At 40.2% G+C, this 19,951-nt stretch overlaps 2 protein-coding genes across 3 annotated transcripts in view; one reads left to right on the top strand and one right to left on the bottom strand.

The window, feature by feature from the left end:
- Positions 1-19,951, top strand: part of LOC129416763 (hyaluronan-binding protein 2) — a 304,383-nt gene that overhangs the window by 211,275 nt on the left and 73,157 nt on the right. The gene's annotated exons all lie outside the window — the stretch shown is intronic.
- LOC141349179 (attractin-like protein 1) overlaps positions 1-19,951 on the bottom strand; it is a 226,123-nt gene that overhangs the window by 147,571 nt on the left and 58,601 nt on the right. Inside the window, exons 11-15 of one of the 2 annotated variants that reach the window (XM_073873146.1) lie at positions 5,289-5,373; positions 4,782-4,993; positions 2,643-2,761; positions 2,391-2,507; positions 1,717-1,849 (exon numbers count right to left, since the gene is read on the bottom strand). In XM_073873146.1, the coding sequence (XP_073729247.1) occupies positions 1,717-1,849; positions 2,391-2,507; positions 2,643-2,761; positions 4,782-4,993; positions 5,289-5,373 (666 nt within the window). The remainder of the gene's footprint in view (positions 1-1,716; positions 1,850-2,390; positions 2,508-2,642; positions 2,762-4,781; positions 4,994-5,288; positions 5,374-19,951) is intronic. The other variant, XM_073873147.1, reaches the window with a different exon arrangement.

Genomic DNA, 19,951 nt, shown 5'->3' with positions numbered 1-19,951 from the left:
TGAAGGTCAGCAATATGACTTCGGTAGAAACAGAAATTGATATAGATGATGCTCCGTCATCTTTTAAGTCCAACGTCTGTAAGGATTTTTTTTCATATCATTCGGCGGAAATCTTAAACCAATCGCACGGACGCGTGCATGCACAAAAACATGTCCAGACGCGCGCTTCTGTCTGTTCAGCCGGGCGCAGCCACACACAAAAGTCCAGGTGACCCCACACGATTGGGATATCTAACAACGTCACTGCTAAGTCCCTTAATTGTAATTTTATGTAAAATTTTCCTTTTTTCAGTGACAGACCTGCAGTACAAAAGGTTCAGTTAAGCCCCTACAATGTTAAAATTCTTTATTAAGTTTTATGTACAACAAAAAAGTTACTGAAATTGTTAATATAATGAAAATTAATCTGAAATTTAAATAAAAGTTTAAAAAAAATGTATCCGCTCAAAAAAAAAAAACGTGATGTGTATCGTATCGTGAACCCAGCATCAAGATACAGATGAAACAGTGAGCTTGCATGCATATATGCATGAGTCTGAAGACAGTGGTGTTAGCCTATCAATCAGAAATATGACAGCTGAAATGCGTGTTTTCTTCGATCTCATGTCCTTGAGAAAATCCTGATATCCTACTCAAGACACGGCAGGTGTAAAACCAGCTCAAACCTTCAACGTCTTGAACCTGCATATGACAGTCCTTCCACAAAAACTACTTTTTTGTGTGTTGCGGGCAAAAATCCTTCATCTTGCGGCACTTTTTCTTATTAAAAACATGCAATGGAATATGCAGTATTTTTATGCAATTTTATGCTATGAAATTGCGGGAACTTGGAAAAATTGCGGGAACTTCCAAAAACTGTGAGAACTTGCAAAAACTGTTTGCAGCTTTTTGTTGATGTTCACGTCACGTAATTACATCGGGTAATTACGTCACTTCATATCGTTCCCATGGCAACAGGGGACGCTGTGCTTGTGTGAAGTAAATGCAACATTTTTCAGATTTCTGCTAAGACATATGTGACTTTTTGCTACCAAAAAGGCGGGGATTATTAAATCATGCAAGCCCCGCATATTTTGGCGTGGAAATCTGCAATTTATGCGGCGAAATGTGTGGCATAATTAAAAAAATTCATAAATATGCAGACAATCGCATAGTCGCATTTTTCTGGAGGGACTGATATGAATGTTGGCATACAGAAAAAATGGCAAACATTTAATTTAAACAAGAATACATTTAATGTTACGCATACTGTATGCAGATACTTTTATCCAGAGCAACTTACAGTGCATTTTAAGTCTACATTTGTATCAATGTGTGTTTCCACTGGGTAGTGAAACCTATGACCTTTGTGCTGTAACGGACAAACTTTTTTTACTAAGTTGTCTCCGACGATGACATGTTTTCCCAGTGCCGGCTACTGTAGCTTCTCTATGCGTTTCAAAAGTGAGTGATAAGCAGTGGATTGAGCCTTTGGTTGCAATTCGAAACCTCACCACTAGATGCCGCTAAAATGTACACACTGCACCTTTAAGCTACAGGAACACTTACAACTTTTATCATACAGTTTTTGTAATACAACTAATATCATACATATGGCAGATTTGGTTGACAATGACATTAATATTAACATCCTGAAAACTATAAAACTATTTTAATAGAATAACTTTTTCATTGTTACTGCTATGCCAGTTTGATTCAATTCATCATTTAGCTTACCAGGCAGGGCATGGCATTCTTGCTGCTGTGCATCCCACTGACACTTGATGTTTAGAGAGCAACTCCTGCAGTTTACCAGCTTGCTACAAACAGGTTCACTCCGAACACTGCATTTGGTAAAATTCTTTACAGACTGAAAAACAAGATTAATGTTGTTAAGAACATCTCCTACACACTGTGTATATGTGTGTATGTCTGTTTTCTTTTTGCAAGAAGCAAAATGAAACCATCCGAAACATTAAGATATTGAAAGCTTTGCATAAATTAAGAAGTTATTGGTTGTTTTTGTCTTTCAGTCGATCATCTGCTACTACATTAGCCTGGTGCAACCAGACTCTCGTACATTCATTTCATTTGTACAGAGAGTCTGGCCATGCTCCATTGCAAAGCGTTACTTCCGTTAAGGAGGGTCCTCTGTTGAAGTTGAAAACTATTGGATCTGCCCAGAGTCACTCTGAATCTGCCATAACCAATCGCTAACGTTTGGTCACTCAGTCTGGCGCACGACCTCAACGTCTGCGTTCTTAGCCACTCCCCGCTGTTCGCTGATTGGACCTGCAGATTATTGCCGGAGAAAACGAAACTCTACACAGCAGTCCCAGATGTTGTTCTGAAGCTAAATGAAAATTAAGCGGAAGAACGTAGGAGGGCGGAGCCAGGCTAATACTGCATACCTGACCGTTTCTTCTGATACCAGGTCTCCAGACGGAAAGATGGTGCTCAGAAAGCATGGCGGGCGGAGGGTTGAGATATAGGGGACCTCGAGGGTGACGGGCAAGCTCAACTGCCAGCTGAACTCAAATCAAGACAAGGCAAAGTGTATTGTTGCTATAGGCCTACACGCAAATGTTTATAACTACAAAGACTGAAAACATATCTACACAAACCACTGTCCATTGAAAGCATTAACCTTCACTTAAACTTACCACAGTACAGTTGCTTAGAGAAGAGATGCACTTCTTATCTTCACACCAGTGGCAGTCATTGGTGTTGGCCGTACAGGAAGTACAGTCAGAGAACTGGTGACACTGCTTACCAGCATCAGCTATGGTTATCAGACATTAAAAAAAGAGGAAAAGCTCAAGGTGAAACATTTGTATAAGCTGTGGTAATATGATAGATGAGTAAATGAACTATGAAGCCAATTTAATATCTAATGAAGATTATGATGACCTCTGAAATCGTAGGGACATTTAAAATTGTTTTGCTGTGACCATACATACAATTAAATGTATTCATATGTAGGCCTGTTTTAATTAAAATAAAATAGCACATGATTACATTGTTACAATACATAAAGTCCAGATTGCCCTAAAATGCTATTGTGTATGCACAGCTCACTGAGAACAACCACCCACTCTGTGCCTATGCACAAATCATAAAGTACAAGATAATAGGACTCTGAGATAAACAGAATGCAGGATAATCCATCATGAATGTGTGTGTCATTCCATTACTTAATTAAAGTCCAATCCACCTTTGATACCACTCCAAACTTCACGCAGTAATTGCAGTAATCCTCTCAGGCCCAGTTCTGCCCACAGACAAAAACATCTGTATCCACAATCGCTTTTGGTTTGGTTTCATCATAATCATAATTACATTGCTAAGGGATTATTATGCGCTGGCTGACCTTTTGTTCAGTCGATTATCAACAGGCATTTCCAAAGTCAGGAAGGATTTAGCCGATGGAAAATTTAGGCGAAGAAGAACATGAGAGTGGCTCTGCTTATTAACCCCAAATGTATCAAGTGTAAACAGGATTATATGTGGATTAACAGTAATCTCCTGCTAAAAGATTCATGGAAAGGTAAAATACTCCCCAGGTGCATGTTTGACACGGAGCAAATAGTGCAAGACAATTAAATGAGACGCCCTGTGATTTTGACTGCACTGGGATGGCCTTTTAGTATAGGCTAAGAAATCCCAGTACAACATGATGAGAAAGATGAGTAAACAGTGCTAAATGATATTCAAGCACTTAATTTATCTTATTACAAAGCACTCCAGAATACCTTATTCTGATTGGCTACTTGCAGCAACCTTTAAAATGTGAACGTAAATGAAAACACAAATGTTAAACCCACACTGGATAGCGCTGAAAGAAAAACTGCTGTCTAACTGATTTGCTCACATGATCTGAATACAATACCTCTACACTAGATCACCCATCAGAATTGTGTGATAATTAATGGGTGACATCATCCCTTCAATATAAGATCCACTTCTACTGATTAATTTGGATAAGAATAAAAATGCATAAGGCACGCTTTCCAAAAGTCATATGCCTTCATATTTGACCTTAAAGTTGTTTTCAGATTGTTTATGATGAAATAGAACGCTTTTGACTGAAATTTTGACATATGCGGCTGCCCCTGGGTGTTTGTGTTTCACCTCCCACCTTTACAATGGGTTTAATGGTGCACTGGAACAATCCTTCCTAAAATGCATTAAACTTTTGTTTACAAAGACGTGAAACTCACAGAGTGGTCAGGGGTGTTCACTGATATGCTCACACAAAAATCGCTGCAAAATACGCATTGCAACAGGTTTTATCGTAGTTTTTGCCAACTCCATTGACTTGTATTAGTTGCTGTCAGGGTACGGTATTACTCCGCTCCTGGAACTTTGTTTTTTATTTTTGCAATTGGCAATGGCGGATTAGCGCCACCACCTGGGCTGGAGTGTATATTATTCAAGCTCTCAGCCGAAGAATATACGGGTGTGAGGCGTTTGGAAAAATAGGTCCACAAGTTAACAACGAATGCTAAAACACCTGTTGGAAAGCATCTTTTGCAGCGATTTTTGTGTGAGGATATCAGTGAACACCCCTGACCACTCGGTGAGTTTCACGTCTTTTTAAACGAAAGTTTAATGCATTTTAGAAAGGATTGTTCTTGTGCACCATAAAACCCATTGTAGAGGTGTGAGGTGAAACACAAACATCCGAAAATTGTCGAAATTTCAGTCAAAACCGTCCTATTTCACCATAAACAATCTGAAAACAGGGCTTTAAGTGTAAAATACCTAACTTGTCCTTTAATTTGTAAATCCCTGGTACTTACTGCTCCGTGCAGGGCAGAAAGAGGCAGGGATACTGCCATCGCCATAGCTGGAGTCCCATGAAACACAGCGTTCATTGACCCAGACACAGCGAATGCCAGGGCCCGCGTTCTGACAAAGAGCCACCTCCAGTAAAGCCTCACAGCTGCCAGGTTTATACACCAGCACATCGTTCAGAATCACACCAGAGAAACCACCAAACACATACATTGAGCTGGGAGATAAGAAAATACATGCTTTACTTTTTATATTTCATTGTGATGTCATGAGTGCATTTTTACAAAAAAATAACAAATGAAGCAGGAATCCAGAAAAAAATAACATGCACATGATAATCTGATATAATGATTCATATATTTGTGTATAAAATTATACTGTTTGTATTTACATTAATGCATTTGCATAAAGCTATAAATGTAACAAATATGTGCATTTCCTATAGGAATCTATATGATACACTATATGATATGTTTACACTCTATAGAAATAAAACCACATTAGCGACTTACCCATTGCTGACAACGGCTGTGTGTCCAAAACGGTTCATATCACGGTGAAGATTTGGCTTTGGCATAACTGTCCACTCATCACATGCTGTAAAGGACACACACAATACTGCTTATTAAATATATTATTATATTTTATTACACGGCTCTCTGGAATGGTTGATTCTGATTGGTCAGTTGAGACATTTGCAGGTTCGTTCTTTTCGAATAATAACCGCTCCAAAATAATAACGCATAGCCGGACTACTTGTAAGAGTAAAATCGCTCCGCGCCATATAAAGATCAATAAAGATTACTTTTTGGCGCCATCTTGTGACAAACACTGGAACATTTTGACATTCATTTTAACATGTACGGAAAAACAAAACATTTAAACAGTGGATAGAAGAACGAACAGCGACAAGACACAGACAGCTTACTGAGACTGAACTTGACAAAATAGAGCATGACAGCTTCGAAGCCAACACACAAACAAATACAGAATGGGCATTAAAACTTCTCAAAGACTGGCTAAAAGAGAAAAAAATGGAGACATACAAGTATGTAGCAGAGGATCTTAATAAGGTATTACGATCATTTTATGCATCTGTGCAAAGTTTCGCGGAAGGATAAAAATGTTAATTTAAAACAAATATGCCAATAAAATGTTTCAAATTCATATTCATGTCCAGATTTTTTCTTAAGTGGCAAGTAGCCGTGTAATAAGCGGGATAATGTAGAGGCAGCCGGTAGTTATTGGGAAATAAGCCCCTTCAGTGTGATACAAGACCCTCCGCTTCGCGTCGGGTCCTGATCACACTGTCGGGATTATTTCACAATAACTACCGGCTGCCTCTACATTATCCCTTACATATTACAATTAGATTTAAATCACATTAAGAATTCAAAGAATATAACCCTAATTCAAGCAATTTTCGATTAGATTAGTAGTAATTTGATGTTTTATTTTCATAGGATTTTATTATTCAAGGGTGAAGGCCACAGCAGCGGACTATATATCCCACTCAATGTAAACTAAACCTTTATACTAACAAAAGTGATCTGTGTGTATTGAGCTGTACAAATTTGTCCAGGTTACATGAGCACTGTGGCAGATGTTCCTCTTGGACTGCCTGATCAGACACACTCCCTGCCTGTTACATGCTCTTTAATTCAGTAATTATCTACGCTCATGCTCAATTAAACAGTTTGGGAGAAACAAACCCAAACTCTTCACTGTTAGCAAATGCACTTATCCATATACATTTACACAATAAGATATGCAATGCATACAGAGCCATAGGTTTGTAACAGAGAACTACACTTCGCCTTCAGAACTACCTTAATTCTATGTGGCATTGATTCAACAAGGTGCTGAAAGCATTCTTTAGAAATGTCGGCCCATATTGATAGGATAGCATCTTGCAGTTGATGGAGATTTGTGAGATGCACATACAGGGCACAAAGCTTCCGTTCCACCACATCCCAAAGATGCTCTATTGGGTTGAGATCTGGTGACTGTGGGGGCCATTTTAATGAACACATTGTCATGTTCAAGAAACCAATTTGAATTGATTCGAGCTTTTTGACATGGTGCATTATTCTGCTGGAAGTAGCCATCAGAGGATGGGTACATGGTGGTCATAAAGGGATGGACATGGTCAGAAACTATGCTCAGGTAGGCCATGGCATTTAAACGATGACCAACTGGCAGGAAGAGGCCTAAAGTGTGCCAAGAAAACATCCCCCACGCGATTACACCACCACCACCACCACCACCACCACCACCAGTCTGCACAGTGGTAACAAGACATGATAGATTCATGTTCTCATTCTGTTTACGCCAAATTCTATCTCAACTGAAATCAAGACTCATCAGACCAGGCAACATTTTTCCAGTCTTCAACTGTCCAATTTTGGTGAGTTCGTGCAAACTGTAGCCTCTTTATCCTATTTGTTGTGGGGTTGAGTGGTACCCGGTGGGGTCTTCTGCTATTGTAGCCAATCCGCCTCAAGGTTGTGCGTGTTGTGGCTTCACAAATGCTTTGCTGCATACCTCGGTTGTAACGAGTGGTTATTTCAGTCAAAGCAAATTTTTGCCTACAGGACTGCCGCATGCTGGATGTTTTTCCCTTTTCAAACAATCCTTTTAAACCCTACAAATGGTTGTGCGTGAAAATCCCAGTAACTGAGACAATTGGGAAGTACTCAGACCGGCCCATCTGGCACCAACAACCATGCCACACTCAAAATTGCTTAAATCACTTTTCTTTCCCATTCTGACATTCAGTTTGGAGTTCAGGAGATTGTCTTGACCTGGACCACACCCCTAAATGCATTGAAGCAACTGCCATGTGATTGGTTGATTAGATAATTGCATTAATGAGAAATTGAACAGGTGTTCCTAATAATCTTTTAGGTGAGTGTATGTGTACATTTTACATATGCCTCAGTGGCAATGGGTCCTTGTGTGCTATACACTGAAAGGTAATTTGTGCATGCTGTGTTGTTTATATTGTTTACTGCTGCTTCATCTCACTTTTTGAGTGTTTGGCATTTGGTGTTTACCACACAAAAGAAAGTGCCTTCAACTAAATTCAGTCACACCAACAGGACAAACTGGTGCATTTAGTCCTAAGAACTCTATAAACAAAAGCATCAAAAACCACAGCACTGTCTGAACAAATGAACAAAGACATATTTATGACTTTAAGTGCTCTGAAAGTGAGGAAACAGACTGAATACCTTTGTAGGGCCCTGTATATTTGTTATATTGACAACCAATACTCGGCCACTTTCACATTTTACCTTGGTTTCATTCTTTGAAACCTGAGTGTGAAAAAATCACCACAGATAAAGACATTATACATCTAATTTTTATTATTTACAATAGCAATACTTGTAATAAAAGACCAAGTCTGAACACAAGTGAAAACAAGTCCATTGGTAAATCTAGTTCCATGTAGATTCAATCTGAACATGCATTAGCTGTGTGTGTTTTACAAGGCTCCTTAAAAAATGCATCACAGACTTTTAAAGCTAACACAGACTGCCACAACATTAATATGTAAATTTGGCATTTGGGCTACTCCTTCATTCCCAAGCAAACAAGGGACATCTGAGAAAGTATGTAGGCAGGTTGCAAACAGCCCTCTTGTGTGTACTACTAACTGAAAAAAAAAAAAATCACACGAGCATACATATAAAATACCTCACAAAACAAGCCAAATTGCTGCACAGAGAGGATAAGATGAAGATTTGGCTAATCATTGGCTACTGTTATTTTTTGCTGCAGTGTTACAGTGGTACTAAAGTAAAAGAAAGCAAGTTTTTAGAATATCAGGTATTCTTCTCACTGTTTAAAGAATATTTTTTTCTATTAGTGTTGCTTTCGTCAACGAAAAGTATGACGAAATATAGTCGTCAACGAACCTTTTTCACGTGACGAAAACGAGACGAGACGTAACGAAAATGCTGGTCATGTGACGATGACTATAATAAAATGTATAATGCAATATTGTTGACGAATAAAAACGAGACTAAACGTGGTTTACAAAATAAAAACTAAGCTAAAATGTCTCTTCATTTTCGTTGACCAAAATGAGACGAGACGAAATGTTATAACGTTATTTGGTCTTTTACCCATCCCAGCATCGGCGCCCCCGCCACCTGACTGCAGGTGATCACGTGTGTTGTTGGCGCTGCGTAGACCAATCAATCCATTTGCACGTTAATGGGCGTTTTAAACAGTGTACGCGGCAACCGCGAGACATGCGGAAAGCGGAGAAACGGGGGCGGTTACAGAGGTGAAGCGGATTTGGTCCAAACGCCTTGCTCGTGCACCTAAGATCCCCTCCCTTTTACGGACACGACTCTTCATGGCAGTCGCTGTTGAAGATAAACACATTTCCAGTAAATGCTGCACAAAACGCTTCCACTACATGAGAAAAGCTGTAACCGCGCGGTGATTCCGACCGGGAAGATGCAGTATTCTGGCTCCAAATGTAAAAGAAAAGTCCAAAATAAATCCCGTGCATCACTTTCAGGTCAGTTCAACAAGCCTGTTAAAATGTATAGCTTTGATTGCTGACACCACCAGTATAACAATGTACAAATTTATATCATGTAACAGTTGTTTAAATTACATTGTGCTGCGTTGCGTTTTGAAACATTTTAAATATAGCTATGCAAAGACATTCGTTGTTTTGTATATGCTTAATAACTACACTTATTTATTATTTAAATAAACAAAACATACTTTGCTGAATACTTGAGTATTAAATCAATCAAACACCTGTACTATTGAGAACATAACCATACATACCAACTTTGCTTTTCTTAATAGACATCTGCTGTTTTCTTAAAGCTGACTTTTAATTTACTTACAAGAAAAACATTTAGTAATTCTCCAAAATTGCTTGGATTTATACTGACATTTAAAATCAGCTTTGTCACATTAGATTAAGCCAAAGTCCATTAGGTACACTGGTGGTAACGTACAGATGCAGAAATATAAACTATAATTTATAATTACATATATATGATTGTAGTTTGTGCTGCTGTCAAAATACTAGGGGTGGCACGGTTCACAAAACCCTCGGTTCGGTTCGTATCACGGTTCTATTGTCACGGTTCTCGGTTCAGTACGGTTCTTGTTGTTATTTTTTCTTTTAATTTTTAACACTCCAGAAATGTATTATCTTATTAATGTATTAATTATCCATAATTTAGGATACAGTATTAAAAAAGTTATATCATGTAATCATGCACAAACTGAATTTGACTTTAAGCACATTATTGGGACCATCCCTGAGGAAAGCCAGATGAGATTTTGATACAGCAAGAGGGAAAACATTGATGATTTCAACATTCTTTTCATTTATTTGGCAAAAAAGAGAATGTGTATTGCCATCTACATGAACTTATGTGCCTTTTTAGCACAAAAAGATAACTTGGATTTATCAAAATCCCAACTTCAGTGTAGCTCTAATATTTATCATTGAGAGGCTGCTTTTTTACTGCAAAGAGTATATTTGGACGAGAGAGAAACATAACGTTTACACCTGTAATATTTAAATCCGTCTCTTTTGTCCACTTTTGACTACTTCTGTCCTGATTACTTTAAGGGGCAGTTTATGAAATAAGATCGCGCAACTTTCACACGGTAGCAAAATGAAACTACGCGGAAATCAGCCGCTTTCGTTTTATCAATGAAAGGCTAAAAATAGCGCTGAATATGAAAAGACGTAAAACAGTGTTCATTACCTCAGATTAGATAAATGGGCGGAGAGAAGGCTGTCTTCGCGTGTGGCTGTTTTGAACACATTCAACCCATAGCCTGCAGTTCTATATGTCTATATCATCATAGGTAACATGAAATAAAAAATGTTTCCACACACCAAACTTATACGACGCTGGGGCATCCTCCAACTCCGGGCAGACTTCCTTTTCTCTCCCTCTTGCCATTTCTACACGTAACATGACCGGCAGCACTCACTCTCCACAGCAGTCACCTCTTCTTTCGCGCTATTCGCGAAAGGGAAACACGCTATCTGAGGTCACATACAGGGCATGAGGTTACATTGCGCATGCCATGAACCGTTGAACCGTACGGCACACACGCGCTCCGAACCGAGACAAGCGAACCGAACGGTTCGGATTTTTTTAATGAACCGTGCCACCCCTACAAAATACAATTATAAATGTTAACAATAGCATATTTCTATTCTCACACATACTATAGTTGTGTGTGACCCATTTGACCTTGTGTGTGTGTGTGTGTGTGTGTGTGTGTGTGTGTGTGTGTGTGTGTGTGTGTGTGTGTGTGTGTGTTTGCTTAGACTACTTCTGTATTGATTATGTAGACTTTTATGTAGACTCTTACGAACAGTCAAGTCACTCACTCAGAAGATAGTAAAATAAATATCTTGTAAATTCAAATCAGAGCATCTTCCATGTCTGTAATGGATGTATTCTTGGGTCTATAAGGTAACAATAATATAACTTTTGTTTAAAATGGGTTTGGCTAAAAGAAAATATTGTTTTGTCTATAATACTACTAGGTCATTATACTATATGGGTTAAATAGAATAGCATTACTAAAAAGAGACTAAAATACAATTTCACTGACTAAAACTAGACTAAAATGTCATCAGTTTTTCGTCGACTAAAACTAGACTAAAATAGTCATGGATAAGTCTGACTAAAATAAGACTAAAACTTGACTAGACTAAAAAGAGTATGACGTGACTTAAACTAATAAAAACTAAAATGACACCTTGACACAAAGACTAGACTAAAACTAAAATGAAAACAGGCTGCCAAAAACAACACTATTTTCTATTTAGATAAATAAAAATATGTATTTATAAAAAAGTTTTTTTTAAATTTCACACAATGTTGTCCTACAAACATTTTGTATTGATGATAATAAAAACAGACATAGTAAATGTAACTATGTTATAGAGTCCATTTTATAGAGTCTATTAGGACAAACTAATAAAACTCATTACATTTTATAGCATTAAAATTCCAAAAAAAGTTTTAAAATATTTAGCAAAAAGTAAATTTTGTTTAAATGAAGTTTGAAGCCTGTGAAATTTAGTGAGATGTCCTTACATAAAGCTTGGCAACCCTGACAGCAAAATGGAAATAAAGTATTTGCATGACTTTGTAACTAATGTAAAATTGAAGTTATAATTTAAAAGGCCCATATTGTGTGGCTAAAAAGCACATTACTTTGTGTATTCGGTGTAACACAATGTGTTTGCGTGGTTTAGTGTTCAACAACGCATTATTTTTTACATACCATACATTTTTGTAGCACTTCTGCCCATCTGTAATAGATCGTTTTGTCCAAAGCTCATCGTTCTGAGAAAGCACGGTGTGAACCGATTGGCCAGCTATCCATTGCGTTGTGATTGGTCAAAACGGAAATGTGACCCTTCTTACCATGTTTTGAAAGATAAGCACCGAAAGCAATAGTGAAAGCCTGGAGATACTATCGTCTTTACTACCTTATTAATAGCCTGAATCTGACCCAGAAAATGATCGTTCAACTTTACCAGCGCGATGTGAGTAGAACGTAACAGATATAAAACCATGACTGCATTTGTGATGGTAGAAACGACAATCAATCAGCGCTTCTCTACATTGCACAAAACGTTTGAATCCTCAGTATGAAATTCATTAAATATGAAAACACAGGCACGACACTGCTCAAAATTCGCATTTAAATCGTCAGTTGGAAATTCTTTAAATATAAAAACATCGGCTACTTACAGGATGTCAGTCAGCAGAACCAGATTGTAGTTGCAAAGTTGGAATTGCTCCACTTTTTAGATGAAGCCTGTGGCTGTTTCTCAATTCCAAGAACGCAAAGAACGGACTTGCGTACTTGGTCTTGCCAGGCGACTTGGAAGAACAAACTCAGAAGGCATTTGTGAGAATTGAGATGTGTGCGACCTTTCTGTTGGTTACCTGACCTTCACAGATTTCAGCGCGCAAGTCTGCACTTGATGCTTCCTCGATATCAAGAACACATCCGGGTATTTTCATGCATCCTCTGTACTTGGGTTCTTGAGAATTGTAATTGAACTTCAACGATTAATGATGACGTAGAGTGAGAACACAAGGACGCAATAACGGTGAAGAACGCATATTGAGAAACAGCCTTTGTGTACATCCAATCTTGTGTTTAGAAAGTAGTCCTTTCAGCTGCTGTGCAGCACACAATCAAACATTTCACCTGTAATGTTCTGAAACAGTGTTGTAAATAAAACCTAACCCCTGGTTTCTTAATGTTTACTCTATTGGAAGGCCAAACAAAGTTATTTGCGTTTCGCAATTAAACACAGCGTGCCCTATTTTAACGATCTGAAACGGAAGTGCGAAGCGCAAAGCGCAAGTGACTTTGTAGGCGGATCTTGGGCGCTGTTGCTAGAAATACCTCTTGCGCCAGGCGCAAATCAATAAGGGGTTGGTCTGAAGTAGGTTCATCATTCATAGTTGTGGTTTGGGCGTAACGTCAAATAAACCAATCAGAACGCTATCCAACATTCCCTTTAAACGCAAGGGCGCAAGTTCCATGGCGGGTTGCTATTATTATGAGGGATTTACCAGGCGCACGCCAGGAGCGGTTCACAGCCGAGGAGACCCACGTTCTTGTAAGAGCAGTCAAAGACAGAGAATTTGTTTTGTATGGGGATAGGATATACCCGCCCAAATCAGTGTCGGTTAAACAGGCGTGAGAGGAAATAGCCACAATTGTCTCATCAGCTGGCATCCCAATCGTTGCACCAAGCACTACAATGATGTCAGGAGACGGGGGAATCCCAAGCTTGCCAGCATAAATCGGGCACGCTGTGTAACGGGAGGTGGATCTGCCTCTACACAGGACCTGACGCCAGCAGAGGACATCGCTGCGTCCACCCTCACCGCTGAAGGGTTTGGGGGCTTTGAAATCGGACCCAAGAAACGCAAGCAAGGTCCAACCCCAAAGTACACTTACAAATCAAGTTCATATACATTAAGGTTTCTTATGAAAACATTTTAATTATTATTTACATAAAATAAACGTAATACAGCCATACAACAAACTTATGAAAATATTTTAATCGTTATTTGCATGAGAATTTTTTAACGCAGCCACACAATAAATAAAAACTATCATCACAATGCTCACCACTATGATTTCCCTTATCTCATGTGTTAATATTTTTTATTGTAACAATTTATGATTTGCAAAAAGAACTGTTGCATATGTGTAGATTAGATAAGCAAAGTGTGAGCGCGTTGTGCACGCTATACATTATGGTCAAGCATGCGCCCTTAAAATAGCATAATGAACCATGCGCAACGCGCCACTGACTTTAGACTAGTTTTTTCTGGTCAATTGTTTTTTGAAACTGCAAAATAGCATCAGGGATGGTTTGCGTCAGAACAAGCCTCCTTTTTTGCGCTGAGCCGCCCAAGGAGCGGACGTTCATTCCCTAGTTTACCGATGTGCATCTGTGGAGGGAAAACCCCGCTGTGCGCCGGTGCAAAATACAAATGATACATGCGTCACTGACAAAGTCAATTGCGCTGGGCCCAGCATCTCCACGACATGGCGGCAGCAACAATACTACAGCGTGATTGAAAGTTACACCCTCTATCTTTGCGTGTACATTAGGGCGGTGTAAATCAAAATGTTCAAACCAATCAAATATTCTTTGCGTGTACATTAGTGCGATGTTAATCAAATGTTCAAACCAGCATGACGTTCTTTTAAAAAGATCTCTTTGGATTTGAAACTAAAATTTTTGCAACTTTGCAGATCTTTTATTTGCACAGACATCATTTAACACACTAAAAACAAAGAAAAACTTAAGGATAAACTGAATTATGCACTTTCCATCAGCTCACTTTATTTCCTCAGGTGCAGTCATAACATCAAACTACTGTATAACAATATAAACAGTACTGCATCATCCTATATCTGTAATAAAAATATATTGATAGATCTTACAACCTTGATATACCTCCTAGCCCTAATACAGCCTATAAAATATTGTAAGAGTTGCTTTACTGATGGTGTAAATCAGAGTCACTGAACTGAAGTGACATACTCGGCACACTCCTATCAAGCTAAGCAAATTGAATATGTGTCTATTTTAAAAACAAGCAATAAAGACACATCTAAAAAAGCATTACAGAATCATCTCTAATTTTAATATCCTAACTTAGAATCTGGCTCAGTGCTGTCCTATATTCACGCTTTTGGAACTCCACTCATCCAATCAGATTTGTGGACCAGAACTAATTGTTCATCAGGTAACAATGTAGGCTATCACACACAGCTTTCTGGCAGGGGTGATTCAAGAGTTGAGTTTTTAAATAAACTCAGGAAACTGGAGAGAAAGGGCTTGAAACAGAAACTCTGTAAAAGTGACACAGATCACCTCAACTGGTAAAACCGCCCATGATAATCATCACTGGCTCTGCCTAGATTTCATTTCCTCACAGGATATTGGCTCAACTCGCATCACTAATGTACAGGAGACAAAGAAGCAGAGCATGAAAACACTGGATGGCTGAACCAGATATAACAGAGGTAGACGCAGAAGGAAGGAAATCAGACTAATTTTAATTGCAAGCTTAATAAAATATGTTTTTGTGCTGAGGCAATCTGCTCTACCTAGTCTGTTGGTTGTATAAAAACAAAAGGTCTGTATGGCACAAAAACCCTGATTGCCAGCGCCTCTCGACGAGAGTGCTAAAATTTTTAATTAGGGTTTATTTTCCCTGAATCTAATTAGTGGTATAAGAGCGGGCGAAACATTGCAAGAGGCTACGCAAATGAAATCTGCTTTCTGTGTCAGAGACATAGACAGCTAATGATGCCACTTTCCTCCGAAGCTATGAAAAAACGTAAGGAATAAAACGTTAATGGAGAGACAGCGACAGCGTAGTTGTGAACAGAAAGTGACGAGGGTTTAGAACAACACAGACAACCTGCCACAGGTGGGACTAATTAAACACTAACTCAACTAACTTAAACTTGAACACGCTTGCTAATGCACAACATGGAGAACAGAAAATGAATGCCTAATTTAAATACACCATTCACTAAAAAGTATACTGTAGGCTGCAGGTGAGGTATATTTTGAGAAGTGAACAGAATAAATTATATATTCAGTGATGCTGAACAATTATTTTATAATATGTAACAAAAAATTCTAAATTGGTTTAAAGTTAAACAAAGTATACAGTCATCACTCCACTACATTTCATACATACTCTGGTAGGACAGAAAAACATTTATATATTCAGAGCAGACCCACCGTTATGAGCACTAATAAGGGAGCATTACAGGAAGTCTGCTGGTGATAAGAAAACAGCCCAGTTTGGTGCCATAATGAATTAATCGAGTGAAATGGGTTTGAGCCAGTGCTTTATTGGTTTGAATGGATGGCTGTCCAAGCAAACTCCTGCAGTCTACACCATGCAATCAGGTAAAGTGTATCGAGTGCACAGAGCCAACCCAGACCCAAGCCAAAAAAGTGAAACCAGAAAAGAAACAGCACGATCCACAGCGCTGTCTATATAGATAAGTGTGACAAAATAGTGCAATATGTTGCATCAGAGGGGCACCATGAAGTGCTATAGCTGTTTGTCCGCTATTAATAAAGTATGCATTATGGGAGATACATTGTTGTGAAAAAGTGTTTGTCCCCATTGTGATTGTTTATGTTTTTGCATGTTTGTCACACTTTATTGTTTCAGATCATCAAACAAATTTAAATAATAAAGATAACACAAGTAAACACAATATGCAGTTTTTAAATAAAGGTTTTTATTATAAATGGAAAACAAAATCGAAACCCACATGGTCATGTGTGAAAAAGTGCTTGCCCCTTAACCTAATAACTGGTTGGGCTACCCTAGCAGTAACAACTGCAATCAAGCGTCTGCGATAACTTGCAATGAGTCTGTTACAGCGCTGTGGAAGAATCTTGGCCAACTCCTCTTTGCAGAATTGTTGTAACTCAGCCACATTGGAGGGTTTTCGAGCATGAAACCCCTTTTTAAGATCATGCCACAGCATCTCAATAGGATTGAGGTCAGGACTTTGACTATGTCACTCCAAAGTCTTCATTTTGTTTTTCTTCAGCCATTCAGAGGTGGACTTGCTGGTGTGTTTTGGATCATTGTCCTGCTGCCAAGTTCGCTTCAGCTTAAGATCACAAACAGATGACCAGACATGGTCCTTCAGGATTTTTTGGTAGATAGCAGAGTCCATGGTTTCATTTATCAAAGCAAGTTTTTTAGGTCATAAAGAGGCAAAATTGCCCCAGACCATCAAACTACCACCACAGTTTATGAAATGTGGTGTTACTTTTATGCCAGACATAATGGGACACACACCTTCCAAAAAGTTCAACTTTTGTCTCATCAGTCCACAGAGTACTTTTTTCCAAAAGTCTTGGGAATCATCAGTATGTTCCCTTTCGAGGAACTCGAGCTGCGTCGCCATAGCAACGCCTTGGGGAACGCCCCGGCGTGACCAATCCGAAGCACGTGCAAAACACAAACAATGATGAGACAACTGCACACCGACCGTGATGCCGTGCGGACCAGGGGCACAAGAAGGCACCCCACACAAACACACTCGCTTTTAGTGCCTCAGCAAGTGACTACGTGTATGTTTGCATAAATCTGAAGTATGTTCAAGAAGTTCAAGTATGTGTATCTCCCTGTCAGCGCGATATCACAGACAAGGATACACATGTATGTGTCTTTGAGCGCAGCACGCACAGTTGGCTTTTGAGGATATTGGCTGTGTGCACTGTGATCATTCCCGTGCACGTGTTGCGCTCCAGCTTCGCGTTTAGAGAATGATATCTCAGGCTCGCGGATCCGGTCCCGCTTCTGTCGAGGCAGAGCGGTGACTGCACTCGTGCGTGCAGGCGGCGGTATCCCCGCCTACACCCGTGTCATCTGTCTCTCACTCTCTAGGAAGCTTGGGCTCGCGGTTGCGATCCCGCTTTTCAGCGGCGGTTGCGCTCGTGGGAGTCGCCATATGATTTCGTGCAGGCGGCGGTATCTCCGCCTGCACGTGAAGTCTCTCTCTCGCCGGATCGGGAAGGCGCCCTGCGTGAGAGCCATATATTTTCAGCTGTCTGTCTCCGATGGATCCTCTTCATAATACGCCTACTGTTTAAGGCTAAACGTGCAGTTTCCACGTGAAGCCTCCTCTTTTTACAGTATGGAGGAATTATATATACATACATTTTTTACACCTGTATGTGTAGACTATGTATGTGTATCTAACTGTCACAGCCTGCATGAGCTGTTTGTCATTGTTCGATGAGTCAAACAGTGAATTTATGTCCATGCTGTGTGTTGCTTGTACAGCTGTGCACAGCATTTATTCTCCTGATCGGCCGCTGGTGCGCCATAAGTCAGATAATGATTTTGTGTGTTACGATTCGAGACCCTCATCTGCTGAGGCGGGTGACGTCTTCGTTCGTGGCACTCACTTTCTTATTGAAGCAAAGCAGCTCACACCTCATTCATGGTGCCTGCTTCCCTTCGGTGCGTAGTACGACAGGCAGCCGCCATTAACCTTCATCTGCATACAGCTGGCTCCAGTAATGGAGCATGGCTACATTCTTGTGCAGGAGGCTGTAGAACCTCCACATGAGAAATGACAGCTTACAGCCTTTACTTTATTGTTCCAAAAAAAGGGGAATCGTTCAGTGATGCGGCTCAGTTCTACGCTGTTACTGAAACCGATTGTGATGCAATCAGATCCGAGGACTGATTCCTTACATTAGAGCTTATGTCTCCATTCAACACGGGAGGGTTTTTCCTGAGGGGAAACCCGTCTCACATGATCAAAGTCACGCACCGTTGTTTGCGTGCTTTGGTAACAGGAAGAAAGCCATGGCTTCTGTCCCAAGGTCCTGTGTTGGGTGCGCGTTGTCGATGTGTGACGCTGACAACAGACGCATCCCTCACAGGTTGTTGTGATTATGGAAAGCCAAAAGGGTCAAAAATCGCTGAAACTCATCATCGGCTATGGCACTGAAATTGCCTTGGAAATGATGATGGTATGGGTTGGAGTCCCATTTCCTTCTAGACCTGAGGAGCCATCATGTGTTTGTCTAGACAGGCATCACATTGGTGGTTTCTTAAATAAATTTCTAAGGAGGTCTGCAATCAAAGTCACGCATTGTTGCCTGCGTGCTTTGGTGGTGTGGAGAAGACCTTGGTTTCCATCCTAAGGCCTGTTTTTGGGTGCGCGCTACTGGCGTGTGACGCTGACCAGACGCACTCCCCACAGGTTGGAGTACAGTATGGAAAGCTGAGAGGGCCAAAATCACTACATTATTGATTTTGGGGTAATGGCATTGTGGTCTCTGGACAAACTGTGCTCCTTCACGACAGTTTAGATCCCAGGCCACTTGAATATGGCAAATGCCCTGAATGGCAACACCCATTGCTGGGGAGTTGAGACTTCAGCCAGATGTGGTGAATCACATTTGGAGAGGATCTGGACGCGCAGAGGTGGATCTGTTTGCGTCTCAGGACCGCACACACTGCCCAATGTGGCTTTCTTTTTTCCCCAATCACAGAAGTTCTGGAGGAAGCTTGCCAGAGATATGGCCTGTTGGTTTGGCCTCTGAGGGGGCCAGGCTCATAGGCTCAGGTCTCTCAACTGAGGTTGTGGAGACCATACTTTACTCCTGACAAACCCAGTTAACCGCCCTGTTTATGTGGTGCTGAGGTTTCTGTAGGAGCAATTCTCTGCTGGCTTAACTCCTTCCACTCTTAAGGTTTAGGTGGCAGCAGTCTCTGCCCACCATACTCCTTTGGAAGGATGTCATGCTCCCAACTGAGGTTGTGGAGACCATATGATTACTCCAGAGCTCCCTCAGGAGCTTAGGGACTATGTGGAGAAACTTCACCTCATGGTTTTCAGCTCACCTGACAGACCCAGTTATTGCCCTGTTTATGTGGTGCTGAGGTTTCTGCAGGAGCAATTCTCTGCTGGCTTAATTCCTTCCACTCTTAAGGCTTAGGTGGCAGCAGTTTCTGCCTACCATACTCCTTTGGAAGGATGTCCTGCTCCCAACTGAGGTTGTGGAGACTACGATTACTCCAGAGCTCCCTCAGGAGCTTATGCCCTAAGTGGAGAAACT

This window comes from Misgurnus anguillicaudatus, chromosome 11 (genome assembly GCF_027580225.2).
Source record: "Misgurnus anguillicaudatus chromosome 11, ASM2758022v2, whole genome shotgun sequence".
NCBI classification, from domain to species: Eukaryota; Metazoa; Chordata; class Actinopteri; order Cypriniformes; family Cobitidae; genus Misgurnus; species Misgurnus anguillicaudatus.
This window is presented reverse-complemented; position numbering and strand designations above follow the sequence as displayed.